Consider the following 18485-nt stretch of genomic DNA (forward strand, 5'->3'; position numbering starts at 1 on the left):
TGATTTAGAAGTATGATTTGCATATACATTACTCTAAACAAATTCACTCGGCTGATTTTTGCGTTTGAATAGTAATAATAATAAAATAACTATATACAATAACTATAAACAAATAAAAGAAAACGCTGGTATGCGTGTTTATAAAACTGCCAAACAGTCGGGTCATAAACATTCTCTCTTCCAGTACAATATATTTACGAAGATAACTGTTTAATGACTCGGAGAGTTATTGACTCGTTAAAAAAAGATCCGACTCAAATGGACGATTCAATCACGAATCGGACAGCGCGACTCCCCTCCCATCCCCTCCCTCTGCCTCCTCCCTGAGCGGAGCTCCGCGCGTCGGTCGGGACTGCAAACACACACACACAGAGCCATGGCCGAAAACGCCGGCTTGGAAAACCATCGCATCAAGAGCTTCAAAAACAAGGGGCGAGATGTGGAGGTAAGCCCGCCAGAGACTTTGGACTCTGTGCTGTTTGACACGTCGGTTTCCCCACTCCGAGTCTCGGTGGTTCTGCTTCACGGTGTCGGATCGGAGCGAGCGTTTGTGGATCGAGCGGAGCGGGCGCGGCCTACACAGAGGCCTCTTTAAACACACTTCAGTATTCACCAGCTCATCGCGGCTTATACACCGACTTGAGTTGTTATAGTCGTGTAATATTAAGACTGGTTTGTCTATAAGGTCGGTTTGTTGGCTTTGCTGTTATTTGTACATTTTAAGTACGCTGGGCCGAAAATATGCAGAATTATCGTGTTAGCACGTATGCTAACGGCTAACTTGTTAGCAGGCGGCAGTTTAATTGCCCAGCAGCCCGTTTATTCCTGTTTTTTCGTACTCCTACTTTTAACATTGATTTATAGAAGATAAACACCCTAAACATGGTCTCATAATAGGGAATATAACTTGCGAACCAGGTATATGCGACAGAGACAGGTGTGTTAAACCGGCTTTAGCAATCTCTCCAGAACTGAACTGATCATAACCGGTCATAGCTCAACAACTGACCTCTTTATTGGTCGTTTAGTGGCACCAGGTCAGCAAGCGTGCTGTAGTAGGTTTTAATCGACGTGTTCAATGATTAGAGCTGGTCGTGGTGTTTTAATAAAGATGTAAATGTGAAAAGACTACTGCTTCATATCTCTTTCTCTTCAATCAGATTGTCCTTTGGTGGGGCAGTTAGCATGTAAGGATCACCAGAGTTAAATAAACCTGATTTTATTGCCTTAAGATTGAAGGCAATGAAGACCTCCAGACGGTCGTACTCTTGAGCCTTAATGTAGGCTGCAACAAGGCAACCTAGAAATATTATCAAGTCGGGGTGTGCCTAAGATGTTAGATTATACTGTATAATGCAGCAATGAAGTTTTTTGTTCCTTGCCGCGGTTAGCTTGAACACTGTGTGACTAACATAAAATTTAATTTTAAAGCCTACTTTAAGTTTTATGACATGACTTTCAGTTGACTCCTCAGGGGTGGGCGAAATTTCATTTATATTCATCACTTACCATGGTTTTGATACACATCACCAGAGAGGCTTGTGACTGCACCAAATTTAGAAATTGAGCGTAACTTTAAACGTTTCATACTCCTTAATATCGCCACAAAATAAATTAATAACTCCTACCTACAGCTACTATATCAAACTTTACCCGCATGTATGCTCACGTAAAACAATGCACTATATGTGACCCTGGACCACAAAACCAGTCATAAGGGTCAATTTAAGGTTTCTACATAATCTGAAAGCAGAGTAAATATGGTTTCCATTGATGAATGGTTTGTGGTTAGGACAATATTTGGCTGAGATACAACTGTTTAAAGATCTGGAATCTCTATATGGATATCTATAGCCAAACACAGGCAGTTAAGTTGAAACATTGCAGCTATCTCATTAAATGTCACCTCTTACCCAAAGGACCACCATAATGAGTGTTCAAAGTCACTTTCAGATGAGTAGTATGAAAGTTAAGGTGCTGCCATCACATTTATAATGAACTCATTTACTCTCCTACCCTGTTGATACTAGAAATCATCATCATCTTCTGTCATGGGCTCATGCGAGTAACCCCAGAGGCCTCCTTTAAGATTAATGGTGTGAATGGACTGCGACTGTGGGGTGCGGGTGTGACTCAGCCATCAGACACACATGACTCTGGTTCAACCGGCAAAGTTGCCGCCCTTTTGCAGCTATTCGCGAAATTGGCAAAACAGATTCATATTTCTCGTCTTGTGCTCCTAGGGTGATTTATTTGATGTGGTCAGCAACGAACTGTGGGATACTTTGACTTATTAGCTGCTAGATTTAGCCCATAACACAGATGTAATCGTAGCTAACTGGTGCTTTCATATGTCTAGTTCGGTTCATTTGGTCCGAACCAAGGGCAAACAATTAAACATTGTAGCTTTTTTGGTTCCTTTTCACACCACACTGAATGCTTTGGTCCGACACAGTTGAAACGAACCAAAATGCAGTCACATGACAACATCCACATCACTCATTGGCCATGACGTATTTCCTAAACTTTTTTTTTTCGATTGGTCAGAATTTACATTTGGGTATATTCCAACATAAGAGGGAAAGCCAGCAAACAACACGGAGACAACCCAACTATGGAGAGACGACTACACGGGTGGTGTTTTTGGCCCTGGCCATAATCTAGTACATTGTTTGTATACACCACAATATGCAAACAATAAATTTCTATAATGAAGCGCGGATGCGGCTTGAAAACAACGTCTTAATGCACTGCAAACGCCGAGCGGGAATCGCTCGTAACTTCAAGCGGAGGCGTGCATTAATTCTTCTTAACTCTGACATGCTCATGGTCATCTGACCAAATTTCTATGAGGCTCCGCTCCTCCTCACTACTCCAAGTTTGTCCACGAGCTGGTGTGAAAGCACCCTGAGAGAGTAACAAGTGCTTCTGTCTGTGTTTTGCATTTGTTAAATAGCTGTGGAAAAAGACACAAAAGCTTTGATTAATCTGCCGTGTCATACTTTATATACAATGATCAAAGAGTTTGTTTACATTTGCACAATATAAAAAATATATATTTGTAATCGGATTATAGGGCTGAGTGTTGACACATTTCACTATTTGATTCTCAGTCATGAGCTTGATTTGATTGATTTGCAATTCAGCGCATATATATTTATTGAAATAGTCCTCTCTGTAGTTTTTTTTTTTTAGCTTGTTTACAAGCTTACATTGATGTTTTTATGTGGTTGAAACACTGGAGAGAAAAAACATTTCAGTAAGTTTCTTTGAATATTTGTTTAGAGCTATAGCTAATAATAGTAACGAAGAAGAGATGATCATTGACGTTATAAAACAAATAAAAGGAACAAAATTTGAAAGCTGAGACGGTTTCTTTTCAAAACGGAGAAAACACTATGCTTATTGGGATTATTGAATTACAGGTGTGCTAAATATAATGTTGAGTGAAGATTTGTTTATGCATTAACGTTAAACAGCATAGTTTTAAGACTCCATTTTGAGATTATTATAATGAAGATAAATTAAAATTGATAGTCATTGTCAACCCAGCTAAATTGAATTACTAGAAGTCCTTCCCTTAGTAAGATTTACATCCTGCGGTTTTGCATTTTTCAGAAGCTTTAGTGAAATCGTGTGGGTAATTTGTGTATTATTTACACTTTCGAACACATAACCTTGGTGTTGCAAGCTGCATGGTCTAAAAAGATAGTCAAACCTGATGTTTGTGGCTACTATGCGGTTAGCCTGTCTATTAGTATGTCGTGGACCTTACAGCAGAGAGACCGCATGTCCTCAGACCACGCTGGCAACCTGTCAAGCACACGCACACATACAGTGTCATTATGGTTTCTAGAGTAGCAAGCTGTCATGTCACCGGCGAAGCAAGGGTACGCTGACTAATAGAGTGCCACCTCTCGGTTCTGCCCTCGTGTCATTCTGTTGTGATTCATACATATTGCATACACTGCTAAAATACCATACATGTTGAGGCTCCAGGAATCTGCTTTGTGGTGAGATTTGTTTGCTTTTATTTGGTTTCCTGAAATGGGCCAAGTTGTGACCTAGTGTTAGTTTAACATTGAGCCATGGTGCTTGTGCAGGAGAAACAAATTAGAATTTGACATGAATTGAAATGCAGTTATAAGTGCAATGCACTCTTTGTCACTTTGAATAAAAGAATGTGCCAAATGCTTTAATTGAACTCTTGCTTTGAGTCTCAAATAGTGCTTGAACCTCCTTACATATATCGCAAACCTAAACTCTCAATTCTGAGAAATAAACTCATAGCTTGGATATATAATCTCAAAATTCTGACTTTTCTCTGAATCGCAATTCTGTCTTTATAACATGTAATTGCACGTTAAAAAGTCAAAATTGTGAGATATAAATAGCAATTCTGAGAACATATCAGCCCCCCCCAGAATGTGACTTTAACTCTCATTTGCGAGTTTATATCTCACAATTCAAGTCAGAATTGCGAGAGATAAACTTTTAATTGCAAGAGAAACTTCTGACTTCATAGAGTGCAATTGTAATTTTTTTTTATATATCTTTTTAGATAAAAAGTTGCAATAACCTTTTTTCTTTTTTATTCAGTGGCGGAAACAGCTTCCGTAGGTCCTCTTGCTTTCTCCTTTGGTTTTGGATTGCATAAGGCACAGTGAGGATTTGCTGTAACATGAACTAGGATGCCTAGTCACAAGATCAAATCTGATCCGTCCCACCGTCCCCACCACACAGCAAGTGCAGTCTTTACATCGTTGGCTGCTGATTCTCCTTCTGTGTCCCATTAGAACTGTATTAATATTTTATAATTATTATTATTATTTAAGTTAAGGTGAAAAATCACTTGTGTTGGGTGGTCTGTCCATTTTTGCCATAGTGTAAAGTCGACATAAAATGAAAACACCCTGTGTATTTTTGTATTTATTTGACTTTGTAATGTTTAAAGGTACTGTGATAAGTACATGTGTGATGCAGGTGTGTGTTCTGGTGGCTTTCGAGCAACAGTTCTATTAGAATGCTGGGTTCTGCCGTCACCATGGTTACCACGGGTGACTGCCTCTTTGTTCTGCTGGAGTGGCCAGACTTTAGTTGCCATTAATGTTGCATTTTGTTTCAAATTCTTCAGTTCATTCAGTATTATAGGGTGTCACCTTCGTGTAAGTGAATTAATCACTTGTGGCTTTGAACAAACTGCTAAACCAAAGTATTAAACTTCAAGCAGTAACAAAGCCATACTCTGCCAATGCATGGGCACCTTTTCCTCATACAACTTTATATTTAAAGAGTCTTCTCAGAATTGTTCTTCCTTTTCTGTCACTGTTTATATCTTAGATTTGTCGTACTGTACAAAGTTAATCTATTTGTTTCATTCTTTTTCAGACGATGCGAAGACATCGCAATGAAGTGACGGTAGAACTGAGAAAGGTAAGTTCACGATAAATGTGAGGTCTATCATAGTTACAGGTGTATTTCCATATTTACAGTTCATTTACAGGCTTTCTCAGGGTGGATGTTTTAAAGCTACAGTGTGCAGCTTAAGTTCATTCTGACGCATTGCATGTGATTCATCAGAGAATGTTAGTTGAAATAAACCAGCTTTACAACACTGGATTCTCATCAGCTTTAGCTCCCCATTCTTAAATAACTATGTGCACTCTCAGTGACAACATTAAGCTCCGTTTATTGTAGTGATTCAGTGCACACTTGAGATTTGTATTCACTGAATAGTTTCTCAGTCTCATTTCGGGCCGGGCTATAGAGATAAAACAATTATATATATTTTTGGGCAGTATTTGCTAGCAATTCTTTTTGCTTTTGCTCTGAAAGGGTATAAAATGATCTGTGAACTTGTAGACGCTGACTCATTTAAAATGTATCAAAATGATTCACAGGTGTTGTAATGATATTTCTCGTTTATCAGTGACAAAAATACTACAATATATTACCGTTTCAGTGCTATCAAACTAACCTAATAATGCTTAAATGTAGCTTGCCAGTGAAATTACCATAAATATGCTGTACATATTCATTGTATATATCGCAATATCATTCATCAGATATCGCTAGTGAGATGTCACATGCGTTTCCTGCTAACTATCCCACCTTGTGATAACCTCTTGGCATCACTTTGAGAATTTGTGTGCAGTTGCGGTGCTGTGTGTGAGGTGATGCAATTGAGGAAACAGAAGTCGTTTAAATCTGGCCTGAGCATGGAGCTCTCTAGAGTCTCTTCATGCATAATAGTAGAATTAAGCAGGTGGTGATGCATGGAGGTGTGCATGGAGGCTTCGTTCTTGCCTCACTGCATTTAGGATTTTCTGTCAGACTTGAACATTGGAAGCAAGCCATCTCCGTATGTTTAGTGTAATTTTGACCAAACACTGAGTGTCGAGTGTAGTATTGTCATTCTGGTGTAATTTTGGAATAGCTCATGAAAACTAATATTTAAATGTATTTGGTATTTGCAATGTGTTTATTACTATGTATGCCATGAAGTATTCTTTCCTGCTAATTTGGCAGAAATAGATTGTCTAGTTGACTATACAATAGTAATATAAATATAATTTATTCAAATGGGTTATAAAACATCAGAATGTCTTGCTGTCGAGGCCTTCTCGTGGCTTTGTTCTATCCTCTGGTGAGCCGTTTCTGTTGGAGATCCGTTTGCGCTTGCTGTATTTGGGTCACACTATCCGTGGTCACAGGGCCCCTGGCTGGCTGCACCCCAAGAAGAAGGTTTGTCATGAGAGGGCTTCCCTCATCCCACATATCTTTTGGCAAGGAACTCGGGACCTTGCTAGAACTACCTGCGTTTTTGTGGGTTTCTACCCAGCTGTAGAATCTGAAGTGTAGTCGTACAGCCTCGATGTTGTTGAATAATTTGGGGCTGGATTGGGTGACACAGCAAGTCCTGGCCATATTAGGCAGTTAGACTCTCAGCCCAGAGGAATCGGACAGAATGCGGCTGTCCTGCTCTGTGTGTGTGTGTGTGTGTGTGTGAGACATTCCTCTTGCATTCCAGTTTGCTCCAACATTAGAGTCACAGACGACTCATGCTCACATTATTTTCTCACACTGTGTATAACCACTAGTTATTTTGTGTTCCTTTCGTCGGTTGCCATTTTTAAGGTTTCGGTTATAGTGCTTTTTAATTCTAATTAATTGATATTAATTAACGGGCTGTATCATGCGAAAGAAGATTGAATATTTAAATTTTTGTGAAAAAAATGAGTTTTTCAGATGAAGCAGCAAAAGTGAGATATTAGCGCACAACTGTACACATTAATTTGTCAATTTATTTGGTGCTCTGAAATTGCTAAACACTAGAGCAACTCTCAAAATATGGTGAAGTCCATAAAATATGGTGTTTGTCTTTGTGTAGCACCTTCCACTCTGCAGATCCTTCTAAAGGATCCCAGTGTTAAAAACAAGCAGCTAATGTTATATTTAACAAGGTTTTTCAGTGTGATCCACACTGAACCACTGTACTGAAGAAGTTTGATATCTTAAAGGCACAGCTTTACAAAAAACCTCCTTAGAGGAAATGCGTGTGATATAATGTCTTTAAAAATAAATAAAGCTTTGTTAAATATACATGAAATTAATAAGATGATGCATTCTCTTACTTCCTCAAATGCATTGAGTCTAAAGTCAGAGTTTGCATTTGTTTAGGTCTTTATGATTTCATGATGCATTTATTAAGTGCAAAGTATCACCAAGGACCTGCTATTTATCTGATGTCTCAATCCGAACAGAACAAAAGAGACGAGCATCTCCTGAAGAAACGAAATGTTCCACAGGAAGAGAGTCTGGAAGACTCCGATGCGGACTCTGATTTCAAAGGAGTAAGAGGCTTTCTTCTTATTTCATCTTACTCCACATCTTCCATTTTCCTTTATATAGTTTATTAAGATACTCTTCCAAATACAGCCAAAAAGGCTTTTTACATGTATTGCTCAGAGCTCACAAAAATATGAACAAGTAGTAGTTTTTATAATTTGTCTCAACTTTTTTTCTCTCTATTTTCTCTTCAGCAAAATGTAACGCTAGATGCCATCTTACAGGTAAGATTCTGGAGTGTGGTGTTATTAAATGGTGCTGGTAAGAGAGGCATTGACTCTGATAAAGAACCGATTCAGAGGGTCAGCACACATCAGCACTACACTTCACAAAGTTTGTGTGGGTGTGACCAGGCCCTTCTTCCTCTAATTCTCCATTTCTCATCTTTTCACTACAGAACGCCACCAGTGACAATGCTGTGGTGCAGCTCAGTGCAGTGCAGGCAGCCAGGTAAAGTGTTTGAAAATGAAAAGATTTGCATCTGTTACACAATGAATTCTAAAAACATCTCTCATAGCCTTAAATCAACATATCTGAATGGACACTTTTTGCTTTTTTAATTCACATTGTTGATCAGCTGAAAGTGAACAGCCTTACACAAAACAGAAATATTGAATACTTTGTTAATTATGCTTGTAATTAAATATATTCGGCTGGATTGGTCTCAGAAATGAATTGTTAACACTGCTGGCATGTGTTTGGAGTGCTGAAAGATATCGCTTTTCCATCCTTACAGAAAATTACTCTCAAGTGACAGAAATCCCCCCATAGACGACTTGATAAAATGTGGAATCCTTCCAATCTTAGTCAAATGCCTGGAGAGGGATGACAAGTGAGTAACTACATGCCACTGAGTGAAAGTATTCCTAATTAATGGTATCTTTTTTTATTGTGCTGTCTGTGTACAAACGTGCATCAGAGTCAGTGAAGTTCTGAATGTCATCTTGAATAATAGTTGAGAAAATGTGTATGAGAGAGAGGATGAGAGAGATTAATGTTTTTTATTATTTTTATTAATTCAGCACATATGCTTTAAATTGATCAAAATGTATTTTACGAAAATATTAAGCATTATAATATTAACTGTTCAAAATAGGAAATGTTTCCAAATCAGGATATTAGAATGATTTCTGAAGGATCATGTGACACTGAAGACTGGAGTAATGATGCTGAAAGTTCAGCTTTACCATCAAAGGAAAATTACTTTTTAAGTATGGAAAAAAAGCATGCATTTTAAATTGTGATAATGTTTCAGATTTTTTTTGCAGTATTTTGATCAAATAAAAGCAGCCTTGAAGAGTATAAGAGATTTCTTTTAAAAACATCTTACAAATTTTTTTACAAACTTTTGAGGGGTTGTGTGTGTATTATACACAATCAGCATCTTTTAAATGCATATCTATGAGGATAAATAAGGATTGGTATCTGATACAGAAATGGAAATCCACCTTTTCAACATCTGTCCAATAAATTTCAACCTTCATCCATTTGTTCACAAATTACTGGAAAATTAATGAAAATGCATCAGAATAAAAAAAAAAATACATTTTAAATAAATAATGGACAATGAATGAACTTACTTGTCTTCTTTCTTCATCAGTCCTTCATTGCAGTTCGAAGCTGCCTGGGCTTTGACCAACATTGCATCAGGGACGTCTTCGCAGACACAGGCAGTGGTCAAATCCAGTAAGTTGTTTGGACAGGCTTTGTCTGCTTGATCAGTCTGTTTTGACTTCATCTGTTCTGCGTGTAGCTGATCGGTGTGCATGTTCTCTCATTCTTCTCTCTGACTGTGTAGATGCTGTCCCATTGTTTTTGAGACTGCTCCACTCTCCTCATCAGAACGTGTGTGAGCAGGCCGTGTGGGCGCTGGGAAACATCATTGGTTAGTAACTTAGAAAGGTCCTCATACTGCTACTGCCTCAGAATTTTGTAACTCAAAATGAGAACAAGAAATTAAATTGAAACCAATGAGAGTAATATGTGTAACACGTGTACTTTTGGGTGTCGTGCAGCTGCTTCATGCATATTTGGTGGCATTAACACACTGAAAGCTGTTGGTTCAACCAACATTAAAACACCAAAGGGAGAATCTGTAATTTTACCTTTTGTATTTATTTATTTACTAATTTTGATGGTTCATGACCCATCAATCCTGTACTTGCATTGCGCCACCTATAGTACTGGAGTTTATTCACTTTTTGTTCAATAAATTTGTTTTGCTCTCGGTGCAAATAGGTTTTTCCTTTTTTTCTTTCATTTTGAAATTTGAATTTCTTTAGTAAGAAATTGTCTTTAAATTTATCCCAAAAATGGTGGTCCATAATTTGGGAGATGTAACAGCTGAGTTGCTCATCAGAACTTAACACGCGTGCTTGTTTCATGGGCCCTTTGCAGGTGATGGACCTCAGTGTCGAGATTACGTCATCTCGCTCGGTGTGGTCAAACCTCTGTTGTCGTTTATTAATCCATCCATCCCCATAACCTTCTTGAGAAACGTTACCTGGGTCATTGTCAACCTGTGCCGAAACAAAGACCCACCACCACCTATGGAAACAGTACAAGAGGTGAGGACTGTGAGTGTTTGTTTGTGCCCTTCATACACTATTTCTTTGCGTTGGTAAAAATAATGCTTGGTCTATGGCTGTTTGACTTATTTGTATGTATGAAGGACTTTATAAACTGGCATTCTATCCAGTAAAGCATCACTGCCGCAATATCTTAAAGATTGTGTACGATATTATGTCAAAATTGTATTTTACTTTAGACTCGCCCTCTCTCAATAATATGAAATGTGTTTCCTTATGCTGTGTAAACGACATGCCAGTATTTTAATCATTTTCATTTTCTCCTCTTGCCTGTAATGTGGAGGTGTAGCTTTGAGTTGAAAGGAACATATTGTACCTCCTGCTGCTAGGAAATCATTAGACTGTGTTTTCACTCTGTGTGTGTGTGATATAACAACTGTTTCGTAGATGGCAGGCCTAATGAATATTCTTGTTGTCCTGCAGCTAATTTCATGTTTACATGCTGTTTGCTTATTCTTTCAGTCTGGTGGTTTAAAATAAAATGTCAATTTCTAAACACATTTCGTTTTTCACTCACAGATTCTCCCTGCCCTTTGTGTACTCATATATCATACAGATATAAATGTAAGTACAAGAGATTTACATTATTCTTTAGTTATTATTACACAATAAAAGGGTGTTCTATTGCCTTGGGGGGATTTATTTTGCAAAAACTGTTATACGGCTTCTTGTCAAATAAGTAGTTAAACATAAAACATGAATTTTGTTTTTATTGCATTATTTTGACAAATCCTCCAATAAAAAAAAAAAAATTGTCAATTTATTTCTCAGTGTTACAATTAACCAAGCAGACAGCGGTGTAATAAATGGTAGAAACAGAGTCTGAGTTTAGATCACTAAAATCTCCTCTTTCCTCTAGATCCTGGTAGACACAGTGTGGGCTCTGTCGTATCTGACAGATGGAGGTAATGAGCAGATTCAGATGGTAATAGACTCCGGTGTCGTCCCCTTCCTTGTTCCACTGCTCAGCCACCAAGAGGTCAAAGTTCAGGTAAAAATACAACCATTTATGTTAAATACCATTTATATACATTAAAACACACACAGAGGCTTACTGTAAAAGTGTTTGTATATCCTCTGCTCAGACTGCAGCGCTGAGAGCAGTGGGGAACATTGTAACAGGGACGGATGAGCAGACTCAGGTGGTGCTCAACTGTGATGTCCTCTCTCACTTTTCCAACCTGCTCACACACCCCAAAGAGAAGATCAATAAGGTGAGACAGACAACACCCTCTGTGTGGAATGTAATCGATGATGAAACCCAAACATTTACTTGCATAATTTCATAAGTGTCTCCCGAAATCTCCCCAGTCCCAGTGTAAGCACTGTGGCTCATGTTTAGAATACATCTGAGACGCGTCTGTTCTTCCCTGCAGGAGGCAGTGTGGTTCCTGTCCAATATAACAGCAGGTAACCAGCAGCAGGTGCAGGCTGTAATAGATGCTGGGCTCATACCCATGATCATTCACCAGCTTGCCAAGGTGAGACTTCATCTGCATAGCCTGCTCTATGCCCACTTTTTATTTTAGCGTTCATTACAGCTCCTAATTTCAGCATTGCTACATTATATATACTGTGGGGTCCAAAAATCTTGAGACAAGTTGTGAAAAGGTTTCTACGTTGCGTTTTTCCTTTTTTTATATACACCAATAGACCAATAAGCAATAAGGGGCCAATAAGTAACCACTTGAAACATCCTAGAATCGGATTGACCAACTCATATTTTGAGAAAATGTAAAAAAAAAAAAAAAAAAAAAAAGGTAATATTATGTTTTTAGTATTAATAATGTTCTTTCACTATTAATAATCTTTTGTATGGCATCAGAAATAAATTCTAGAGCTCGAATCTAGACTCTGATGAGTCCAGTTCAGACACTCTATAACTAAACAGTGCTTGATCTTCAATTTGATGTCTGATATGTCTTGGCATTTCCAAACAGGGTGATTTTGGAACACAGAAGGAGGCTGCATGGGCCATTAGCAACTTGACAATAAGTGGAAGAAAGGATCAGGTATGAACCATTCCAGATGAAGCTCTTATTTTGAGCTACTTTTCTTTTCATGCTTGTTCATTGGTTACCTTGATGTAATTGGCAGGTGGAGTACTTGGTCCAGCAAAACGTGATCCCGCCCTTCTGCAACCTACTGTCAGTGAAAGACTCTCAGGTGGTCCAGGTGGTTCTCGATGGACTGAAAAACATCCTCATCATGGCTGGGGAGGAAGCCAGCACAATTGCTGAGATCATCGAAGAGTGTGGAGGTAATGCATACAAGTACAGAAATTGGTAGTCTTTAAATTTAGACCATCGCTTTTGGTTGTATTGTGATAAATGACCAGCAGATTAGTCCAAAATGAGTTTTTACTTATTTTGTAAAAAAAGATCAGCAGTAATCTTGCTTCTGTGTTTCAGGATTGGAAAAAATTGAGAACCTACAGCAGCATGAAAATGAGGACATCTATAAACTTGCTTTTGAAATCATAGATCAGTACTTTTCAGGAGACGATGTGAGTCTCAATCTCTCAGTTCTTGGCATGTATCTCTGTACAGTGTTTGACGCATGGATGTGTTGTTGCTTGTGGGCTTTATTTGTTGGGGGTTCTGTTCTAGATTTGAATTATCAGTTGATATCTGGTTAATAATGTCTGGTTCTGCTTGTAGATTGATGAGGACCCCAGCCTGATTCCTGAGGCCACCCAGGGAGGCACATTTAACTTTGATCCATCCTCTAACCTGCAAACAAAGGAGTTCAAGTTCTAGACATCCAGAGCTTCAAACTTAGGAATGGTGGGTTTCCCAGCTGCTCCTCAGCCCCTGCCACCTACTGACCCATCACCTACCAACCACTCACTAACCAGAAAAACCAACCAGTCACCATGCTCAGAAACGACACTCACTCACACAGAAGAAACTAGCACTGAAGTCTCAATGCCACTCAAAACATGGATGGATCTCAGCTACTTCAAGACGTGGAAGAAAAAAAAAAAGTCATTATACTGCAGTTGCCAAAAAAAAAAAAGTATATAGATTTTGCTCTTTCACAAACTCCCTCACTCACTCACACTCGTAGGTGAGCATGAACAATAATAGGAACTTCTGTTGTTGTACCAGCCATCATATCAGCCAAGGAAGATAAAAGAGAGAGATACTCCTGAAATACAAAGGCAGGGATTTTCTTCTGTTTCCAAGAAAGTCCTTCCCTCAAAATGTTGCATTTCTGGTCATGATCTTAAAGTCTCAGCCAAAACACCCAACTCTATACGTCCAGCCTTGACTGTGTTAAGCCATTTGGACCCCCTCCCTCATTTATCCGAAATCTGTGAACTAGCCTATAATGGGTCATCCCTGGAATATTACTCAAATGTGGGAAGGGAGTGTCTATAAATATGTGGTGTGTAAACAGAACTTAAATTATCGCCACCAACTCTTGCTTTTTCTTCATCCTGAAATTATGGATATTTACAAAACACTGAAGATAATGAAGAAAAAATCACATCAGAAGATCACACAAACTTAAATGGAGAAAATCACATTTAAGCCAGACAAGCACCCTCATTTTCGAACTTCTGCAGCGATAGTGTAGTGGACATTCATTGTGCCGATCTTTTTTGGTTTGCAGTGGGACTGTCGGACATGTCAATGGAGGATCCTATGCGATTTGGTCAGGACTTTTAAAGGGCCGCCACAACCTTTGGAAGTCTTTTGAGATAACATTAACTGGTCTTTCTGCTTAAAAAGGGTGCTCTGGCAGCGCTTTATTTTCTGGATTCATCTTCTCTGCTTCCTGTCTAACCATAGTAATAAGTTCATTGGGGATAACCCCAGTTGTAACCGGTTGGAGGATATTTTCACTGAATCCGTTCATTTCGTCACTCTGTAGTCAAAACCACAAGAAACTTTGCAACAGTGATTGGATTGTGAAATCTTTTTTTTTTTTTTTTGATCGGTGGAGCTTCCGCTTTTTGGAGTTTTTTTCCAGTCTTACGTGCACACTTTTGTTTTTCCCATTTTATTGCTTAATGTAAGTGAAGAGCGATGTTCGCTTAATTTTGACTATACAAGCAATGGGGAAAGGAGATCCATGATATAGTGGTTACTTTTTTTGTTTAGTTGGTTTTTAATCTTATTTCACTTATTACAAAATCTAATTGTACCAACTAAAATAAAAGTATATTTCTTGTTTAGGTATATAATGCGAAGCTACCACACTTAGACATTGTTGGGATGCTACAGAACAATATTAACATTGTGATTATTGATTTACAGCCAATAGGGGTTGTTTTTGTTTGTTTGTTCTATTTTGATTTAAATTTTGTTTGTAATGGCAAATGATTGCCATTATTTGGAAATTGGGCTTACTTACTGTTATGACTGGATGTTTTTTTTTTTTCCTTTCTTTTTTCCCTGTGCATTAACTTGTAAAGGGATGTATGGGGAAAATGCATTTGAAATAAAGCAGTTATGTTTGGGCCACAAACTGCTGAAAAAGACAGTAAGGAAGCTGAAGGCAGCCCTGATGATTTTTGAATTAGACATTATTGTTGAACGAAAAGAAAAAAACAGGTTTGAAATTCATGAACTTATCTAGGCAACTAGAAAACGAGCCACTTTAAAGAAGTTTTGTCTTGTATCAGAAATGGATACAAGCTTATTGCTTGTTGCAAGATTTTTACTTGCTAAAGAAAAAAAGAATCTAAAAAAGCGATCGATCGCATTTTGGCCTCTGATTGTTTGTATGTTTTTATAAATTTTAGAACTGAATTTCTCTTTAAGGTGGCTCATCAGTATTTTTTTTTTCAACTCTTGTGCATATTAAAGATAAAGAATGAGTTGAAATTCATTGTGCCTTTTGTTTTTCATTTCAAAGTAACTAAAAAAGGTTCATAATGCCTACCACGTTGCATTGGAGCTGCTTCTAATATGGGGTCTTTTGGGTGTCATGTCTGCCTATCTCTGGACTTTACGATGAGACGTTCTCTGGAGTATAGTATAATTCTTATTAAATTCTCCTCTAGTCTGCTGGCTGACTTGTAATTGGTCCCCTTAACTTCCATTTTGCTCCCTTGTCATTCTTTTCATATGGATCACAATTACCCACAATTCTCCACCAATCCATCTCCCCTCCCCACCGCCACCTTTCTATGGCAACACATCTTTCACTCCTCACTCCCTCAGGACGTGCTTAATGTATCAATGAACCTAACCAAAATAAACTTGCTGTTAGCCATCCTTTTTATTGCACTTTTATAATTGACCTTCTAATGCTTTGGTGTCTCTTCTCTTTTACCCGTTTGCTTTCCTTTTTGACCCTGTTCTGGCATATACTTGTTCAAAATAATAGCAGTACAATGTGACTAACCAGAATAATCAAGGTTTTTCGTATATTTTTTTATTGCTACGTGGCAAACAAGTTACCAGTAGGTTCAGTAGATTCTCAGAAAACAAATGAGACCCAGCATTCATGATATGCACGCTCTTAAGGCTGTGCAATTGGGCAATTAGTTGAATTAGTTGAAAGGGGTGTGTTCAAAAAAATAGCAGTGTGGCATTCAATCACTGAGGTCATCAATTTTGTGAAGAAACAGGTGTGAATCAGGTGGCCCCTATTTAAGGATGAAGCCAACACTTGTTGAACATGCATTTGAAAGCTGAGGAAAATGGGTCGTTCAAGACATTGTTCAGAAGAACAGCGTACTTTGATTAAAAAGTTGATTAGAGAGGGGAAAACCTATAAAGAGGTGCAAAAAATGATAGGCTGTTCAGCTAAAATGATCTCCAATGCCTTAAAATGGAGAGCAAAACCAGAGAGACGTGGAAGAAAACGGAAGACAACCATCAAAATGGATAGAAGAATAACCAGAATGGCAAAGGCTCAGCCAATGATCACCTCCAGGATGATCAAAGACAGTCTGGAGTTACCTGTAAGTACTGTGACGGTTAGAAGACGTCTGTGTGAAGCTAATCTATTTTCAAGAATCCCCCGCAAAGTCCCTCTGTTAAAAAAAAGGCATGTGCAGAAGAGGTTACAATTTGCCAAAGAACACATCAACTGGCCTAAAGAGAAATGGATGAACATTTTGTGGACTGATGAGAGTAAAATTGTTCTTTTTGGGTCCAAGGGCCACAGGCAGTTTGTGAGACAACCCCCAAACTCTGAATTCAAGCCACAGTACACAGTGAAGACAGTGAAGCATGGAGGTGCAAGCATCATGATATGGGCATGTTTCTCCTACTATGGTGTTGGGCCTATTTATCGCATACCAGGGATCATGGATCAGTTTGCCTATGTTAAAATACTTGAAGAGGTCATGTTGCCTTATGCTGAAGAGGACATGCCCTTGAAATGGTTGTTTCAACAAGACAATGACCCAAAACACACTAGTAAACGGGCAAAGTCTTGGTTCCAAACCAACAAAATTAATGTTATGGAGTGGCCAGCCCAATCTCCAGACCTTAATCCAATTGAGAACTTGTGGGGTGATATCAAAAATGCTGTTTCTGAAGCAAAACCAAGAAATGTGAATGAATTGTGGAATGTTGTTAAAGAATCATGGAGTGGAATAACAGCTGAGAGGTGCCACAAGTTGGTTGACTCCATGCCACACAGATGTCAAGCAGTTTTAAAAAACTGTGGTCATACAACTAAATATTAGTTTAGTGATTCACAGGATTGCTAAATCCCAGAAAAAAAAAATGTTTGTACAAAATAGTTTTGAGTTTGTACAGTCAAAGGTAGACACTGCTATTTTTTTGAACACACCCCTTTCAACTAATTTCCAATTGCACAGCCTTAAGAGCGTGCGTATCATGAATGCTGGGTCTTGTTTGTTTTCTGACAATCTACTGAACCTACTGGTAACTTGTTTGCCACGTAGCAATAAAAAATATACTAAAAACCTTGATTATTCTGGTTAGTCACATTGTACTGCTATTATTTTGAACAAAACTGTAATTGGGCTTTTTCTATTCAGAAGTCCTTATATCTCTCATTCTTATAAATACAGTGCTCGATGTTGTTTCTTGTGAGATTACAGAGGGATTAAATCAGATAAATCCGAACCACACCAGTCACTTGTTCATGTTACAGGGTTAGGCGTTAAACAGTAGCAATATTAAAGTAGTTCAGCCAAAAATTCACCCTAATATCATTTTCAACACGCGTGATATCTTTTTTTTTCTGTAGAACACAAATGTTGCTGTAATACATACAGTGACCATAGTTATTCTATATGACTTGTTTGCTAAATAATCCAAGATTAGGCAATAGTTCTTGACAGACATTTTAATTTCTGGGTGATCTATTCCTTTAAATCAGTAGTTCTCAACCAGGAGACCGGGGGGCTCAAGATGAGGGAACGATTTAAATTAAGACTAAAACAGCATTCAAAACAAACTAAATCTAAAAAAGATATTTTAATTCGGTCCTGGAAATATTAGGAAGCCCAATTTTACCTGAAAAAGAGACTCGAATTAAAATCTACAAATACGTGGACATTTTTTAAATGATTTTTTTCTTGTTATGCCAAGAGCAGTGAAAGATAGATTCTATGGATGCACTAGGATGCATCATCAGTGATGTTTCCTGGGATCCTTCAGACGCCCTCACCCAGGTGACCCGGACTCCACTGACTCCAGCTCCCTTCAGACTCTGCACTTTCTGCCAGTCCGGACCTAAAATAGTCACAAAATGTCTTACTTCCTGAAGCAATTTATGTGCATCTTAAATGCTGTTGCAAAACTTCCAAAATGTCCACTTAGCCTGAAAAGTTCATTTCTCCTTTCTGTTGTCTTGCACATGTAATACATGTTAATGTTTAACAGGGAAAGAATATGGCAAGGCAGATGAGCGCTGGTTGTATTCAGACCTGACAATAGTATCTCTGGAGCTTCTGACAGTGGTTTTAGATGGTACTTTGGCCCTGCTTCTAGTCTAAGCCACCATCAAAGACCAACACCACAGCAAAATTATTCATTCTGCAAGTTTAAATGTCAATACAATCCATTTGAGATTCAGTCTAAATATGACTATCTATTTGTGATAACGCAATGT

General features: G+C 38.3%; 1 protein-coding gene across 2 annotated transcripts; it reads left to right on the forward strand.

Annotated features, from left to right (window-relative positions):
* Positions 1 to 311: 311 nt before the first annotated feature.
* On the forward strand, positions 312 to 15685 carry LOC128018594 (importin subunit alpha-4). Of its 2 annotated transcripts, none has more exons than XM_052604205.1 (17): positions 312 to 445; positions 5389 to 5433; positions 7764 to 7853; positions 8043 to 8072; positions 8246 to 8298; positions 8585 to 8680; positions 9449 to 9534; positions 9647 to 9733; positions 10246 to 10424; positions 10956 to 11000; positions 11296 to 11427; positions 11522 to 11650; positions 11813 to 11917; positions 12377 to 12448; positions 12534 to 12696; positions 12848 to 12942; positions 13097 to 15685. In XM_052604205.1, the coding sequence occupies exons 1-17, from the start codon at positions 377 to 379 to the stop codon at positions 13193 to 13195; spliced, it is 1575 nt and encodes a 524-aa protein (XP_052460165.1). In that variant the 5' UTR covers positions 312 to 376; the 3' UTR covers positions 13196 to 15685. The 2 variants fall into 2 exon arrangements, with proteins under 2 accessions (XP_052460165.1, XP_052460173.1); XM_052604213.1 differs by having other exon boundaries at positions 10246 to 10415.
* Positions 15686 to 18485: the final 2800 nt, after the last annotated feature.

The sequence above is a fragment of the Carassius gibelio genome, chromosome A1 (assembly GCF_023724105.1).
Source record: "Carassius gibelio isolate Cgi1373 ecotype wild population from Czech Republic chromosome A1, carGib1.2-hapl.c, whole genome shotgun sequence".
NCBI classification, from domain to species: Eukaryota; Metazoa; Chordata; class Actinopteri; order Cypriniformes; family Cyprinidae; genus Carassius; species Carassius gibelio.